This window comes from Oryctolagus cuniculus, chromosome 15 (assembly GCF_964237555.1).
Source record: "Oryctolagus cuniculus chromosome 15, mOryCun1.1, whole genome shotgun sequence".
Classification (NCBI taxonomy): Eukaryota; Metazoa; Chordata; class Mammalia; order Lagomorpha; family Leporidae; genus Oryctolagus; species Oryctolagus cuniculus.
The window spans coordinates 62852292-62869853 of NC_091446.1; the positions used below are offsets into that span (position 1 = coordinate 62852292).

The following is a 17562-nucleotide window of genomic DNA, read 5'->3' on the forward strand; positions in this document are numbered from 1 at the left end:
GTGAGGGGCCGTTCCTGTCCCCGCTGAGTCTGCAGGGAAGGAGGGGGACCTGGGCCTGGTCAGCTGGCCCTCCTGCCCCCGCCCCGTCACAACAGGTAGACTCACGCACGGGCCCTTCCAGAGAAATCCCCACTGCCCCGCCCTGTGTTTCCACTGCCCACGCCCCGCCTCGGTGCACTTACTGGGTCCAGAGCTACTGGAGAGCGATGGGCCCCCCTCTCCGAGCCCAGCGCCCACGCAACCCTCCGGACCCTCAGCACCCCCGCCCTGAATCCTGGACCCTTTGAGCCTCAGTTTCCCCACTAAGACAGACAACCCCCACTGGGTCCCCAGCGTGATGTCGGGCACACAGTAGGTGCTCAGGCAGTGGTCGTTTTTCCCTGAGGGCTGCTAGCTGTTCTTTTTTAAAAAGATTTATTTTATTTATTTGAAGGACATAGTTACAGAGAGAGGTGAGACAGAGAGAGAGGTCTTCCACCCACTGGTTCACTCCCCAGATGGCCGCAACAGTGGGAGCTGTGCTGATCTGAAGCCAGGAGCCAGGAGCTTCTTCCAGGTCTCCCACGCGGGTGCAGGGGCCCAAGGACTTGGGTCATCTTCTACTGCTTTCCCAGGCCATAGCAGAGAGCTGGATGGGAAGAGGAGCAGCCAGGACTAGAACTGGCGCCCATATGGGATGCCGGCGCTTCAGGCCAGGGCGTCAACCTGCTGCGCCACAGCACCGGCCCCTGCTAGCTGTTCTTATAAGGCACAGAAAATGCCTGCGCCCTCGGGTGGAGACTCCTCAGCTGTGCTGCTGGGGAGTCTGAATCTGCCGAAACCAGAAATGTCACGTGCACCTGCGCCATCTGGGAAGAGGTACCCGGTCTCCAGCCAAGGCGCACGGCGATGCCAGGCCCCAGTGGGCAGTCACGGGCACTCTCACAGCATTTGCTGTGCACTGGGCACTGCTCAGAGCTCTCCATGCCCAATGGTACTTCAAAGGGTTCGTGGAAAAATGGAATTAGAAGTATGAGTTTATTTTGCTGCCCAAAAGTTTTTTCCATAATATGTGCAAAATGCATATCATGAGAAAGACTGCATGATTTCAAAATTGTTTTTGCATCCAACTCACACTTTTAATTCCATTTCCCACACGTTTTTTTGAAGTACACTTTATAGATCAGTTGCTGAGGAGCAAGGACTGTTCCACGGAGCAGGTTCCACCAGGCGGTCTTGCCACGGAATGAGCCCCTGAGCCACCCGGCCGTGCCACGCTGTTGGTCTCTCTGAGGACTGCAGCTCGTTTCCCCAAATCACGGGCTCCTGGCAGGGAAGAGGCAAGCTCAGCCTGTCTCTAGCCAGACCTGGGCCTGGCACCCCTCCCCAGGGAGCAGGGCAGGCAGGGTGCCCTCGGCCGTGGGCAGGGCTGCCCATGATCACCGCCTGTCTGCAGGGACGAGTACCGCTATATTGAAAATGTAATCACCGAGACTGGAAACAAGAGCCGTGGGGTCCCGAGAGCCGCGCTCCTCCCTGTTAATTCCTTCTCATAACATTTCCAGTCCTTCTGTCTGCACTTGTATTAAAAGCTCAGGGTTTTATTAAAAGTGGATTTATTCACCCAAAAAAAGAGATGAAACCCCAAACTTTAGTCGCGAGCCTGTCAGAGCTTGTTCCGTGGAAGCTCTGTGTGGCTCCTACTGGGGAAAGCCAGCCCCCTTGTCCACCTGCCCTGGGAGCCAAGGGTCTCCTCTGAGCCCTGCCCACCTGGGAGGCCTCTAGGCACCCTCCTGCCCATGGGGAGATGCTCACAGGGCACTGAGGATGGAGGGTGCTAGGCCTAGCCTGACTGTGCACCGGGAGCACGCAGCTGCCCCTGGGGTGTGTTTAGTGACTCCCTGGGAAGAGCTCTATTAGCCCTGGGCTCAGCGACCCTGGCAGGCCAGCCCAGGGATGTTCATGCTGGGTCTTATGTGGGGCTTGGGAGGACGGGGGGCAGTGGAGAGCTGCTCCTGTGCCCAGAAAGGCCATCCTGGCAGCCGGAGCCTCGGGCCACCTCCCACATCCTGGGGAACCCCTCCTGGGAGAGAACCAGGGCTCTCCTGTGTGACAGTGACCCCAGGAGGGACAGATCCCCAAAATAGCCCCCTGCCTGGGGGGTGGTGGAAATGGCAGTGTGGGCCCCCTGGCCTGGAGCTATGCTTCCCAAGTGACCGACCCCCAATATACATACCCCTGGCCCTGGGCCACATGGCAGGTGCTGCCCTGTGAAAGCCAGCAGAGTGGGGAGCCGGGGTCGCCTTGCTGCCTCGGCCCAACTACGACACATCCGTCCACGCGTCTCCCGGGGAGGGACAGGCCACAGCTCCATCAGATTTCCCGTGAGTGATTGCAAAGGGCTTACCTACAGCCTGACTCAGAGCAACCGCTTCCCCCAGCACCGTCACGATTCTTAGAGGCCAGCACAGGCAGTGTCACCTAGGACCCGGCCCCTCCATGTGCTCCTTGCCCCCCATGCCTGCGCCCCCTCCCTGCGAAGTGGCAGGATCTCCTGCAGACGTGAAGCCGAGATGAGTGAGTGCCCAGAAAGCCAGAGCAGAGTGCGTGCTGGGGAGCCACGCCTGCCATGGCGGGGCCGTGCGTCTGGGCACCACTCACGCGGCAGAGCGGAGCCCGCCCAGGGGCGCTGGTGTTCTGGCGTCTTTCTCGGCTTCCCTGCAGTCTGGCTCGCCCCAGGGAAGGGGCCAAGGGAGAGGTCGGAGCTGCGTCCTCAGGGCAGCTGTTTTTCAGAATATCTGTTCCTTGCTCAGCAAACCTAGACATGTTCCGGATCCTGCACCCCAGGAAGGGACAGAGGGACAGAGCTGTGGCTGCCCCTGCTGTGTCCTGGTGTGGAGACCAGGAGGAGCTGGGAGAGCAGCTTGTCCCCCAGAGCGGAGGGCCTGGCATCAGGGATGATGTCTCTTTGCACAGCGGGTGGCACTCTGGGGGCGGGTGCTGGGCAGGCTCCTGCTTCCTGCTGATAAATGGTGTGTGGGGCATAGGGTGGCCAAGGCCACCAGAGCTCATCACTAGACATGCCAATGCTGGGGTGGGGGGTGTTTGCTGAGGGGGCGGGGCTCTCCAGCTCCGGTGAGGGGGCCTGGGCAGCAAGGGGAGGGTCGCCCCAGGCCCACCTGGACATTTTTTTATGCAGTCAACAGCAGCTATTTGAGTGTGCCCCTGTATGCCAGTCTCTTCCTGGCAGTCTACATAGCATGCCCCCGTATGCTGGGTCTCTTCCTGGCAGTCTACACAGTGTGCCCCTGTATGACAGTCTCTTCCTGGCAGTCTACACAGTGTGCCCCCGTATGCTGGGTCTCTTCCTGGCACAGTCTACACAGTGTGCCCCCAAATGCCAGATCTCTTCCTGGCACAGTCTACACAGCATGCCCCTGTATGCCAATTTCTTCCTGGCACAGTCTACACAGTGTGCCCCTGTATGCTGGGTCTCTTCCTGGCAGTCTACATAGTGTGCCCCCGTATGCCGGGTCTCTTCCTGGCACAGTCTACACAGCATGCCCCTGTATGCCAATTTCTTCCTGGCACAGTCTACACAGTGTGCCCCCATATGCTGGGTCTCTTCCTGGCAGTCTACGTAGTGTGCCCCCGTATGCCGGGTCTCTTCCTGGCACAGTCTACACAGTGTGTCCCCCTGTGCTGGGTCTCTTCCTGGCAGTCTACACAGTGTGTCCCCATATGCCAGGCCTCTTCCTGGCACAGTCTATACAGCATCCCCTGTATGCCGGGTCTCTCCCTGGAATGGTCTACACAGCATGCCCCTGTATGCCGGTCTCTTCCTGGCAGTCTGCACAGCATGCCCCTGTATGCTGGGTTTCTCTCTGGCACAGTCTGCACAGCATGCCCCTGTATGCCGGGTCTCTTCCTGGCACGGTCTACACAGCATGCCCCTGTATGCCGGGTCTCTCCCTGGCACAGTCTATACAGCATGCCCCTGTATGCCGGATCTCTCCCTGGCACAGTCTACACAGCATGCCTCTGTATGCCGGGTCTCTCTCTGGCACAGTCTGCACAGCATCCCCCGTATGCCAGGTCTCTTCCTGGCAGGGTCTACACAGTGTGCCCCCGTATGCCAGATCTCTCCCTGGCACAGTCTGCACAGCTTACGCACTTCCCCTCTGTCTGCTCTCCCTGGCAAACTCCTGCTCATCCTTCACAGCCCAGCCCGAACACTGCTGCCTGCATAGTCCGTTGTGGCTTCCTCTGGGTTAGCACACTTCTCCGTCTGGGCACCCCAGGTGTGTGCAGCATGTGTATCAGCCTTAGCCCTGACTCCTCACCACAGACGTGCTCCCCTCCTGTGAGTCCCGGCTCCTGACCCCTCTCCCAGTCCTGCAGGGACTGAACGGGTTGGGGACGGAGCCATCTGAGGCAGGAACTTCGGGCACCATATTGTGTGGGTCGTGGTTCTTTTGGCCGAGATGGCCCCTGGGACAGCCACTGTCAGCCCTTCAGGGTTCACGATGCTCTCACCTGTAGAGTAACTGATAAGGGCCCAGGGTTTTCGCTGTTGTTCATATTAGGGTGGGGCAAACAGGTCAGAGAGGTGCAGCAGCCTTCCTGAGGTCACACAGCAATCTAGTGCATGGCTCAGGTAGAGACCAGATCTCATCTGTTATTCTCCTACAGATGAGTCACCCAAACGTGGCACATGAGGAGGGGAAGGAGGAGCCTTGCTTGGGCCTCCCCAGAAGACCCCAGGGTATCTGCCTGGGAGCCTCAGTGTGTGTCCCAGGGACAAGGGGTCCAAGCCGAGTCCTGAGCACATGACCTCTACTTCCTGGGCTGCCCCTGCAGCTGCCAGTCAGCCTGGGGAGGGGAGATATGGGGGCCAGGAGGCTGCAGGCAAAGGCAGCTGCCTGGATGACCAGACTAAGCCCCTCCTCTCTCCCACCAGGGCACAACAGTGCGCATTGTCACTGCCATCGACCAGGACAAAGGGCGTCCCCGGGGAATTGGCTACACCATTGTCTCAGGTAAGGCACAGGTGCACCTGTTCCCCCTCCTCCTCTGAGAGGAGCCCCCACTGGGGCTAAGGAGACTCTTGAGGGTCAGTGTATGAATCCTGCCTCTGGGGACAGTCCTGGACTGCCTGGACTGAGGAGGGAGGAGCGAGGGGAGAAGAGAACCTGGGGAAGCCAGCAAGGGCTGGCGTGTGTAGGGTGCTGGGCAGACAATGGACACCCCACTCGCCGTGCTCAGCCCACTGCTCTACAAAGGCTGAGCCAGGAGGCTGCCAGGCCACCTCCAAGCCTCTGCCCTGCCTGCCACAGCCTGCAGCCCTGAGGCAGGAGAGCCTGGTGGAGCAAGGCGAGTGATCAGGAGAGCAGGATGGAGTCTCTCGAGCAAGATTGTTCTGGGCGCGTCTCTGCCTCAGTGTGAGTGGGAAGAGCAGATGCCCACGTCCGGGCGGTTTAGTGTCAGCTGACTTAGTATACGACCAGAGCTTCGTCACCGTGCATGAGGCACTGGATGGTGTGGGCTGTTGTGATCCTTTGTGCTGGAAGCGAATCACACCTTGAGGAGCTGGGGTCAGCTGGAGGAAGAGAGATGCCCCGCGTCCCTGGGAACAGAGGAGATGCAGGTGCTAGCAGGACTGTCCCTGGGCCTCCAAGCCCAGGGCGCCCCAGGAGCCAGAGCCCGGGTGGTTTGGCCTCTGTGCCACCCAGTCGGGAGCACAACACAGGATCCAGCCGAGAGTAAATCCCAGTGTGTGCCTGTGGATAAATGAGCGAGTGTCACTCCAGGGCAAGGAGGGAGTGTCCAAGCCCAGGAGGCCCAAAGAACCACCTGGAACTCATTGCCAAAATGCAGAGCCCTGGGCCTCCACAGTCATTCCTATTCTATGGTGCTGGGGTAGGGCCAGGAACCGTTCCCGTCTCATGGCGTGCCAGGCGCTTTCCAAGGCCAGAATGTGAGAGAGTCGGTGTGGGAAGAAGCCCCTTCTGCAGGGCTCCTGGGAAAAGGGCCCACAGCAGGTGGTGGGCAGAGGGGGAGCGGAGACCTGTGCTGGTGAGTGTTGCAACTTGGAGAGCAAAGCACATGTCTCCTGGGGACAGGGGTCTGTGCTGGGACAGAGGGAGCATCAGTGTGCCCAGGGCAGCTGCAGGGGAGGGCGCTGGATAAGGTGGCGGCACCAAGGGGACACAGGCTGGGTGGAAGAGCCTCTCCTTTGGCCTCACTGCCTCTGAGCTGGTCCAGATGCACTACCGCCTGAATGGGCCAGGGAGCAGGCGGTCAGGACCTGGCCCGAGGACACGCCCAGACGGGGAGCCTGTCCTCCAGGGCACTGGTCCATTCCAGGCCAGCAGCACAATCCTCTGCTCGGCTCCAGCCAGCACGCCCTCTCCCTGGAGGGGGAGCAGGGCCAAGCTGTGGTGCCTCCAGTGTCTGAGCTCCAGTGCTTGCAGTCTGGATACAGGGGCTGCACAGCATCCTGTGGAATCCTCAGGGGCTTCATCTCCTGGACTAGGTTCCCCAGGATGAGAAGGGGGACCCAGGATGTGGACCTATGGGGAGGGGATTGTGCAGAAGCAGGGACAAGTGGCAGAAACTTCAGAAGGCCAAAGCACTTAGAGCAACTTTAGAGGATTCCTCTTGCTGGCTTTTAGAAAGGGTGACCAATGGATCTCCTCTCCTATGCCATCTTCGATTGATTGGTAATGGCTGCATGAAGAAGATTATGGAGGCAAATGGGCTCAGTGTCAAGAAATGAATGAGTGCAGTCTTCAATTGGTAGCGTCTGCTCTGGGTGTGGAAAGGGAGAAGGCAGCACCTGCGGCATATGTGCACCTTTGGCAAGGAGCACTGGGACCGCCTCAGAGTTTGGCCCCGCTTGTCCTCGCCTGGAGTTTGTCACCCCTACTCTGCCCACGGGAAGCCAGCATGAAGGGCTCATTGCTTTTCTTCCCCACCACTCTTGCCTGGCTCCACTGGGCTGGTCCCCCCTTGTGTCTGCCCATGCCACTTTCCAAGCCGGGGCTGGTGCGCCCTCAGTGTGAGCCCAGCCCCTGCATCTGGGAGAGGCCTGCCCTGCCTGGGGAATGCAGGCGGAGCCCGGAGGCACCCTGCGGTTAACCTGCTGGCTCCCTGCAGCCGGCCCGCTGCTGTTTGTCAGCCCCGCGGCCGTGGGGATTTATGTCCGCCCACGGCGCTCTCCCATTACTAACGACCCCACTGTTCTGCCAAGAACAAAGAGGCCTTCAGCAGTAAGTTACGGCTCCATCGCCATCAATTTGTTCTCAGCCTCTTGTGGCCAAACCGAGGCTGGGGAGTGACAGGCTCTGTCCCCTGGCGGAGCTAGCACGGGCCCTATCCCTCTGTCCTGCCACTCACCAGGTACATCCCTGCACCCAGGGCCCAAGGGGGGTTTTCCCAGTGCTTGCCTTGGCCTCATCCCTCCCTTCCAGGCAGAGACGACCCTGCATTAAGGGGCACTTTGCCCCCGCCCCTCTGCACAGTGCTGGACTTGGAGTCCAAGGTTCAGGCACTAGGGTCAGCAGTTCCCTCAGTGGAGAGGACGGTGTTGGGGAGACTCTAAGGGACACAGAATATTGAGGATGATTCATTATAAGAGGCCCCAGGGACACATTCATCCAATCCCTCCTGGGTTCATAGAGAGGTGCTGAGAGCTGCTGTCCGTGGTCCTGACTTGCAGCTGTGCTGGCCAACACAGCTAGCGGTCACTACATGGCTACCGAGCCCTGGGCTAGTGGCTCAGTAGTGAACCAAGAGACACCGTGAGCACGGCACCCAGATTCGGAAGGCTTCATGTGCCAGAAAGATGATCAGTGATCCTGATGGGGTCAGTATCGATGACAAGCTAAAATGAGGAGATACTGCATACACAGGAACAAATACAACATGATTTTTAAAGATATTTATCTGAGAGACAGAGCTACGGGGTGGGGAAGGGGGAGAGAGACAGACAGACAGACATATCTTCCACCTGCTGGTTTACTCCCCAAATGGCCGCAACAGCTGAGGCTAAGCCGGGCTGATGCCAAGAGCCAGGAACTCCATCCAGGTCTCCCAAGTGAATGCAGGACCCAAGTACTTGGGCCATCATCCACTGCCTTCCCAGGTGCATCAGCAGGGGGCTGGACCAGAAGCAGAGTGGCCAGGACTCAAACCAGCACTTCTCTATGTGGTGACGGTGTCACAGCGATAGCTTAGCCCTCTGCGCCACAACACGGGCCCCCACATAACGTATAATTAAGATCAAATTTGCCTATTTCCTTTCCAGATTTTTTTTTTGGCCACGAGAGCATTTGATTTACACGTGTGCCACTGTTCCCTGTGTGCAGGCAGCTCGGTTCTATGTCAGACTGCCTTGCGTGGCTCCTACCACAGACCAGCCGTGTAACCTCCTCGGCATCGTGTTCCACTCTGTAGAATGGAGACAATGGTGCCTCAAGCCTGCCAGCGCTGATGTTAGGGTGAGGAGAGTTGGGCCAAGAGAGCCTGGGGGGAGCAGCTGACTTCAGAGTCGGCACTCAGGGCGTGATTGAGGGTCTCCTCTGGGCAGGAGCCTTGCAAGTGTCCTGAGGCAGAAGGGGCCGAGGCTCCATCCCAGAAGCTGTGCTTCACTCCAAGCAAGTGGGCTGGCCACTCTAATCCCTGGGCCGGCGGCGGCAGAGAGGAGACACAGGAGATGGTGCTGCTGCTGTAGAGTGAGGGCTCGCGGGGCGGGGGAGGGGGGCGCTCAATGTTCACTTTCCTCTCCTGGGTGTGCAGAAATGTCCCTAATGAGAAGTAGCCGTCGCAAGGAGGGGAGACTGGCCCAGGAACTCTCAGCCAGGTCGGGCGTCGGCAGGGGTGCGGGAACCAGCGAGGAAGGGTGCCTGCGAGCAGAGCCCTGGCATGTCTGAACGTGGGCAGGGCGCGGCTTCCTCATGCAGGTTCGGTCCACATGTGCTTGGATCTGAGCGTAGGCGGGTGCGGCCCCTTCACCCAGGGGCAGTCGGCTTGTGTGCGGGTCTGAGTATGGGCGGGTGCAGGTCTGAGCATGCTCAGGGTCGCGTCTCACCACGCAAGTGCAGTCACACATGACTGCTGCAGAGTACAGGGCGGGTCATGGGGAGATGCGGCCGCAGTCGGACAGGGCCCAGGCAGGCAGCCATGGAGCGCCCGAGAGCAGCAGGAAGCCACCATAGGGGCCAGCGGCAGAGGATGTGGCCAGAGGTGCGCTGTGGTCAGAGTGTGGTGGAACCAGCGGAGGAGGGGAGAGGTGGCTGCAGCAAGCAGGCACCGCCCGCGAGAGACTGACCATGGCAGCTCCCGGGGGGCCCAGCCTGGGAGGGGGTGCAGAGCTGGCAGCAGGTGCCACGTGGGACAGGTGGTGTAGGTGACGGGAGAGCCTGAGAGGCACCTTCAGAGCCGCCTTGGAGAGAGAAGCTGCCTCGTTCACCCCTGCTGCTTGTTTCAGACACCCTCTCTTCCTTCTGAGTGACCTTGCATGACCTTGAGTTACGGACCCTCTCAGAGGGTGTTTCCTGCCTTTAACTGGGGCCGATGGTGTCTTTCTCAGTCAGGAATGAAAATAAGTGTTCACAGCTGCCAGGATATGTGAGCCACCAAACGTGCTGCGTGTGTGCAGGAACACTTGCGGGGGTGTGTAGTGTGAGGTGTGTGGGATGCAGTGTGTGGTGTGTCTGCTGTATGGTGTGTGTGTGTGTGTATATGGTGAGTGTGGTGTGAGTGGTGTATCTGGGTGAGTGGTGTGTGTGTGGTGTACGTGTGTGTGTGGTGTGTGTGGTGTATGTGGTGTGAGTGTGTGTGTAGTGTGGGGTGTATGTGTCATGTATGAGTATGGTGTGTGTGGGGTGTGTGTGGGGTGTGTGTGGGGTGAGTGTACTGTGGTGTATGAGGTGTGTGGTGTGTGAGTGTGTGGTGTGAGTGCAGTGTGTGGTATGTGTGGTGTGTTTGTGGTGTTTGTGGTGTGTTTGTAATGTGTAGTGTGTATAGCGTGTGGTATGAGTGTGTAATGTGTGTGTGGTGTGTGGTGTAAGTATGTGTGATAAGGGTGTGATGTGTGGTATGAGTGTGTAGCACTGGTGTGGTATATGGTGTGAGCGTGTGCTGTGTGTGTAGTATGTGGTGTGTGTGGTATGTGGTGTGGTGTGTGTGTGTGTGTGTGTGCAGTATTGTTCAGCCTTTAAAAAATGGAATGCTGGCATGTGACAACGTAGGTGGACATGGAGAACATTGTGCTGAGTGACACAGGTGTGACGCAGAAAGTACCGCATCTCTCGCTGACACGAGGGGTCTGAGCCAGAGCCACGGTCACGGCAAGAGACAGAGCAGTGGCTGCCGGGGCCCGGAGCTCTTGGGCGGAGGCCCCACGCTGCCGGCTGCGAGACAACCCCGTGCGTGGTGACTGCCAACAGTGCAGGTGCACTTGAGCCCTGCTGAGAGCAGATCCCCAGAGGGACGGCAGCTGGGCCGTGCTAGCTTGATTGCGGCCGTATTCCCCAGCGTCTGCCGGCAGGGTGGGCCACTTCCATTCGTCAGCCCCGCCTTGACGAGCCGAGTACCGGTGTGCCTCTGCGGCCTCCGTGTAGCAGGCCTCGGCAGGTGCGAGCCGCTCCCCCGCCCCTGCTGTCACGCCTGCTCCGCTCCACAGCCAGGCCCAGGGAGCCTGGGGAAGGCAGCTCTGACAGCCCTGCGGGTCTGGGCCCAGGGTTCTTCCACACAGGCCAGCCTCGCCTGCTCCAGTGCCCCATCACAAGGAGCTCATTGACCAGAGCCGGGGTTCTCAAGTGGGGTCCCCCAGCCGGCAGCGTCCACGTTCCCTGGAAACCAGCTCAGCGTGCAGAATGAGTGGGCCAGGATCTGGGCGTGGGGCTCCGCAGTCTGGGCTTTTCCAAGCCTTCTGTCTGCAGCCTGCTGGCACCTCCACGTGCACTGACAGGTGGGGTCTGGCGCTGGATTCCATCCTCTCCAGCGTCAGAGGGGCCCTTGCCACTCGGGGGCATGCGGCTTGGAGAACGCGATCTTGCCGGAGCTTCTGCTTCCCGTGGTCCAGCTCTGCTTGGGGCTGCACCGGTCTGCTGGCCAGAGGGGCCTCCTGTCTCCTTGCGGCCCATGTCCCTCTCCCAGTCTCCTCCTCGTGCAGCAGTGAGGGAGCGAGCCCCGGGAGTGGTCAGGGCATGCAGGCTGGGCACGAGCGGGGGGCCTACGAGGGAGCTAGTGTCCCCTGTTCTATAGACCAGGCACGCGAGGCCCCGGGAGTCTGCACGGGCTGGCTCAGTCAGGGTCCCTGCTGCTAAGTGGCCGAGCAGGGATGTGAACTCGGCTCCAGAAGATACCCGGTTTCCTTGACAACAGAGCTTCTCAACGTGTGGTCTCTGGACGAGCAGCGTCAGCATTACCTGGGAATTATTAGAAATGCAAAATTTTCTTCCCAGCCTAAACCAACTGGATTGGAACCCCCAGGTTGGGGGAGGACACAGTAGTGAAATTTCATGCAAGGGGAGGGGGCAATTAGGAAAAAAAAAAAAGTCCAGAATAGCTGTTGGCAGTGCAGTGCGGGGGGGGGGGGGGGGTTGCGATGGTGAAGAGGAGGTTGAGACACACTGGCCCGGCACGGAGGGCAGGGGCTCACTGCCAAGCCCGTGGGGGCCATGTCCAGGCTGCCTTGCCCAGCTCTGGGCTTGACGTTAACGCCACTGAGTGAGAGATTCCTGGAAAAGCCGTGGGATGCTGGGCAGGGAAGGCTGTGTGCTGTGTGAGTGTGCGGAGAGGGAGAGACCAGCTCGTTAGAGTCCGGCCGCCCCCCCCCCCCGCCCCCCCCCCCCGCAGTACGCCTGCGCTGAGAGCCTCCGGCTGAGCCCCGGCCACGTGGGGCAGCTCTCAGGAGGCCACCGTCTGATGCACATCAAAGCCCCTGTGATTAGGCCACTTGGCATTTCTCTCCCCCTGGGAAGCAAAAGCTCGGGAGAAGCTGCATTGCTTTGGAGATCTGAACTGCACGCCACAGCCCCCAGCCTGGGGCCGCACAGTGGGTGCCTCAAAGCCCCTGAAACATCAGGGCTTCTGGCCCAGGCATGGGAGCACTGGCCAGAGAGGAGTCAGGGCAGACGGGGGCCATTGGCAGAGGGCACAGAAGGCAAAAGGGGTGGGCGGGAGCACGGCCTCGTCAGAGATCTGTCCACAGGCTGCTGCCCTGTTCCAGCCTTGCTGGGGGAGGGGGCAGAGGCAGCAGGCTCCGTGAGATGCTGCCCTTAGATAATGCAGGAGAAAGGGTGGCCAAGGTAGCTGCCAGCCTGAGTCTGGGTTTCTAGGGTCCTGGTGGTGGCCTGGGTAGAAAGAAGGGGGCATATTTTTAAGGAAAGCCCATCTGTTCATGACTATGAATGGCACCCTTGACCCACATCAGCACGTGGAAGAGGGTAACCCATGTCTGCTTCAGGTAACCCAAAGCAGACATCACTAACTGATGCCAGCACACACGCAGGCCACCTAGCCTGCCCTCTGGAAGCCCACGCTGTAGACGGGCACCTGGCAATGAGGAGTTGTCCAAGGTTTAGCCTGTTGGCCTCTCCGGCTCTCTTCTTGGGAGCGATTTTAATTCAATTATCTAATTGTTTACAGTTCTGTCCCACCACTATAAGAAAGCAGTGCTGTCCATCACACGGACAGGCGTTCATCCTGAGGAAGCCAGGAGAGCGTGCACAGGGTGCTGCCCCGGGGCCTCTGTGCAGGGGTGCGTCTCCCACCAGCAGCCTCCCCTGGCACTCTGCGTGCTGGCCCCAGCTCCCGCCCCTCAAGTGAGGCCCTGAATGCTCCTTGCCGGCAGCAGTGGCCGGGCCCCAGCTCCCATCCTGAGACCACACGGGGTCATGGACTGCCGAGAGGTGTCCCAGCCATGTGGTCTGACACTCCCTTTCCGCCTCCTCATCCCTGCACCCTCCCTGCGGGCAGGAGCCCCTGTCCCTCTCTGGGATACAAGGCCTCCTGGTGCCTGCTGCTCCGGGGGGCCCCCTCGAGTTCCCGACCCTGTGGGCAGGCCTTCAGTGCACTGCCCCCAGAAGGCAGGGTCGGTAGCTGGGCGCCCAAGGTCCTTTGGGTGATGGGCAGTGTGTAGGCACCAGCATGGTTGGGCAGAGCCAGCCACGGCCCAGGGAGCCTTGAGGGTAGTGGCCGAGGGTGTGGGGAGTGGGAGAATTCTCTCGTCTCCCGTATCATTGCCTCTTCTCGGCCCAGGCTCTGTCCTGCTCTTTGCTCATCTCTGAGACAACCCCCGTGCTCACTTCCAGGGGCCCAGAGGTCTCAGGAGGGTGTGGGAGCCACCCTGTCTGTCTCACTTCAGGGCGCCTCAGCACACAGACTCGACTGAAACAGAGTTCATGCCTTCTGACCCACCTCGGGCTGGACCCGGTTCCCCTCTGTCCAGTTCTCACTTTTCCTACTGGCTCAGACCCAGGATGGCAGCAGCTGCGGACAGGCAGGCGCCCGGCCTCCTGCCCAGTGCCCGCCGCTCGCCCGCCCAGCACGCTGTGCCTTTGAGCCTCGCACCTTTCCCTTCCCTGGCTTCTGGGAAACACGCTGTCACACACACGAGGGGTCTCCACCACGCTGTGAAAATGCTCATCATGAGAAAGCTAGGCGTGGATCACAACATGCTTTGAGCCAAAATGAACTTACCTTTCAATTCCGTTTTTCTCCACGAGGGTTTTCGGGCACTCTCGTACGTGGGCCACTCCGGCTTGGAGATGGACGTCTCGGAGCTGTTTTTCGCAGTACCCTGCTATGCACGGTCCTCGGGTGCGCGTGTCTTGTGCTCAGTATCCGAGATCCGTCCATGTTGCCCATTTGGTTTCAGGGCCGCCTGTGGCTCCAGCAGGTGACACTGCCGCAGCTTCCTGGGCCAGGTCCCTCCCCACAGGGGTTTCTGCTGTCAGAACCTGTGCCATGATGAACACCACGTCTCTCTCCAACGAAACCCCACGTTCTCTGCCCTCAGTTCCCATCCTGCCTGATGCCCCAAGTGTCTCAAGCCAAGCCGTGGGTCTGTGTGCGGGGCTGGAATAGCCGGGTCCTTCCTCCCTTCAGTTAACTGCCGAGTGTTCGTGCAGTGGTTGCCGTGTCGGGCTCTGTGCTGGACCCTGGGGACCACCTAGAGGGAGAGGCAGCCTCATTCAGGGAGAGGAGGGCAGGGCTGATAGATGAGCATGGGGGTGTTTCCCCGTGCTGGGCACCGGGGAGAGAACACCAGGGCGAGGGGGGGACCACGGGGCAGGCTGCATTTAGGGAGGGATTAGGCAGCCTGGCCGGGGGCACCTCGAGCTGCCTGCCTCTGCCTGCCCAGGCTGTGGGCGTGGGGCAAGGTCCTTGTCGCTCCCACCCCAGGAAAGCGCTCCCGGGGCATCAGAGCCAAGCCGAGCCCCTCAGCGGCTCGTGCCCCCAGCTCCCGTTTTCTTCCCACTCCCTGGATGACTGCTCAGCCTTCAAGGCAGCCCCCAGCCGGGGCTAATCTGAAATAAAAGTTTTTATTTATCTAGCTTGATACCTGGTGCAAGGTTAAATCATACAAGAGAAAAAGCAATAAAAGAGAAAGATTAAGCGTAAGGCGCTGTCTTAGGCATGCCCTTTCGCAATGTGGTTACAAAGATATTAAGCCTGAAGTCACCCACACCCCTCCGTGCTGTGCCCTGTCTCTCTGGGCTCAGTGGCTTCGAGGGACCGGAGGGAGGAGAGGATGGGCTTGGGGTCGGGGGGCACCCTGCAGTGCCCCACAGAGGGCGAGGGGCCAGATGGGGCCCCGGTGCCTCCGCTGTCAGCTGCCTCCCACCCCAACACAGTTGTGATTTATGCCTTCCTCGGGGGACAGGCACGGTGACATCTGTGCCTACCTTCCGCCATCCTCGCCCTGTCACTCGTGTGAGGCACTTAGGGAGAGAGTGGGGTGGCAAGGAGCCTTAGTCACTGTGCCTTCCTGCAGGCAGCCCAGCTGCAGATCTCAGGTTCATTCTCCCGTGTGAAACTCAGTCCCCTCACCTGTGAAATGGGGAGCACGCTGGGGTTATGGCGAGGGTTGGATGAGGTCATACGGGCAAAGCTCGCAACACCTCCTGGGCACTGGAGATGGTGTGGAAACCATCGTGGTCTGGCTGATGACAGACATGTACAAGGGAAAATACCCAGGTGCCCGTGCCTGTGGGTGGTCGTGTGGCTCATGAGGCCCGTGCTCCTCGCTGGGAAGCTCTCGGCAAAGGCTGCGGAAGCCGGCGGGCCCCGCGAACTTCCTGTCTGACTGGCTGGCAGGTGCCCCGGCACAGAGCCACTTGAGAAGGGCGACTGGCTTCCCAAGCCTCTGCCCACGGCCTCACCACTGCAGGGTGGCCCAGCGTTCCCAGGATGCCCCGTAACCCTGGAGAGGAAGGGACCATAGGTAGAGCCAGGGACTGCTCCTCTGCCCCACGAGGGGTCTGGGGCCTGTGCACGCATCCCCACCCCCCACCCCCTGGAAACAGCCCTTCCCTCTGTAGGACCCTGCACCACCTCCCCACCCCTCTGTCCCGGAGCCCATGCTTCAGAGCCGCAGGTACCCAGGGTCACATGGCTGCTCGGTGGGAGAGCCTGAACCCCACAGGCCCGCCCTTCTTTGCTGCTCCTGGCCCTGAGCCCCTGCCCGGTGTCGGGGAATCACCAGCTCTGCCTCTAGGCTTCGCTGAACTTCCCAAGCCCCCTGCACCTGCTCAGCCTCTCGCTCCCTCTCTCCCCTCTCTGCCTCTGTCAAGTGCTCTGAGTCAATTAACAGGCTGCTCCCCCTTCAAATATTTGACCAATATTCTGGAAACAGAGATTTCTGAGCAGATCTGTCAGACACTGATGGAAGTGAACAAACACTGGCGCAGAACGAATTCCCTGCTCGACACCTCACGTGGCTGCGCCCGGCTCCCTCCCGGAGATATTCACGGTGCACGGGTGGGGTGGGACCACCCCCCACCGCACCCCGCTGCCTGGAGGACCCTGGGGTGAAGTGCTTTCCAGCTGATAGGCACTGTGCACCAGTGTCCAGCGGCCTGCGGCTTCTTTCCCGGGGGCTGCGGCCAGGGCCTCTGCATCGCCACCCTGGACATCTTACATGACAGCAAGAGCGATGGAGCTGACTTAACGGAGCACTTTGCACATGAGGAGCCGACATTCCGGAATGCTCAAATCCTCTTTAGAAGCCAGCAGGGACGGGAGCATTGCCCTTGACCCACCCAGCAGATGGTTGCGGGGTCTCAACCAGCCAGCCCCCGGCCGGGTTGGTCCTGGGGAGACAGGGCTGCATCGCGGAGATGGCAAGGGGAGAACCATGCCTTAGAGAAGCTTGCGGATGGGCGGGGAGCGAATGCATGCGGTCACCCGGGTGTCTGCACACACTGCTGAATGGTGCGCTCCGTAGGTCCTAGGGAGATGAGAGCAGAGTGGGGGGCAGGCTGGGGCCCGGGGCGGGCCAGTGGCCCCCCCCCACACCCGGCCCCGGCCCGGCTCCCCCAGCTGTGACATTGAATCACACAGTGAGACCAGCATCCCCTTCTGCGTTCCTGCTACTGATTTCTATTTCAGCTCAGTCCAGGAGAAAGTCCGGTCGGGTGCTCACGGCGTTAACCCCTCTCTAGCCCTCGGCTCCTCTCCCCATGGAACAAAGAGAGAGGCGCGGAGGCAGAGGGGATGTGGCCAGCTACTTTTCCCAGCCACCCTCTGTGCATGGCCCTCTGTGACGCTCTTAAATTGTCCCTTTGAGAATGATTTTTCAAGAGAAAAAAAATTGAGTCCGATTAGAGAAAAGCTATGAAATGAACCGTAGGGCAGTTTGCATACAATAGAGCAGGAATTGGGAGTGTGACGTCCAAGCCTGTCAGTCGCCACCACACATGTGACGCACACCGGGCCAGCCTCCCCCCCACCCCGCCCTGGGCTGTGGAAGTGAGGCCTCCCTGCACGTGGGGAGCTCTAGCACCCAAACACCGACTTCCGGTACTGCTGCAGCGATGGGCCAAGAGACTGCCCCTTCCCCCCACCCCCCCCGAGTAGGGAGGACCAGGTGAACAAAGGCCTGGCAGGGGCTGGAAGGACACTTAGCAGGCAGTGGTGAGTGGTTAAGCCAGCGAGGCTGCAGAAGAGACGAGGCGGAAGAGGGTGTGCAGGGTCTCGTGAGCCAGGCTTAAGGTTGCGACTTTCAGGACAGCCATGGTCGCAAGAATCAGAGCGTGCAGAGAGCTCAGGGAGAGATGGCAGGGGTACCAAGCAGATCCCCCTCCGAGTTGGCCTCCTGACCTTGGAGCTTGGTCACCAGACCCGAGCGCCATCTCCTTCCTCACAACCGCTCTGCAGGTTTCCTACCCCTGCCTGAACAAAGCGCCCCCTACAGGAGAGCTGTGTTCTGCATCCTGAGAACAGAGGTCCAAAGCAAGGTTTAGGGCGCTAGAGCGAGGTGTCGGCAGCGCTGGGTCCTCTTGGAGGCCCCGGGGAGCCCCTGCCTTGCTGTCGGCTCCTGGCGCTCCTTTGCTTGTGGCCATGTCGTGT

General features: G+C 60.2%; 1 protein-coding gene across 3 annotated transcripts in view; it reads left to right on the top strand.

The window, feature by feature from the left end:
• CDH23 (cadherin related 23) overlaps positions 1-17562 on the top strand; it is a 361784-nt gene that overhangs the window by 158518 nt on the left and 185704 nt on the right. For all 3 annotated transcript variants that reach the window (XR_011382433.1, XM_070057798.1, XM_051823796.2), the window contains exon 9: positions 4940-5018. Coding sequence is in view for 2 of the 3 variants with exons in the window: in XM_070057798.1 (XP_069913899.1) it covers positions 4940-5018 (79 nt within the window). In the remaining variant the exon portion in view is untranslated. The remainder of the gene's footprint in view (positions 1-4939; positions 5019-17562) is intronic.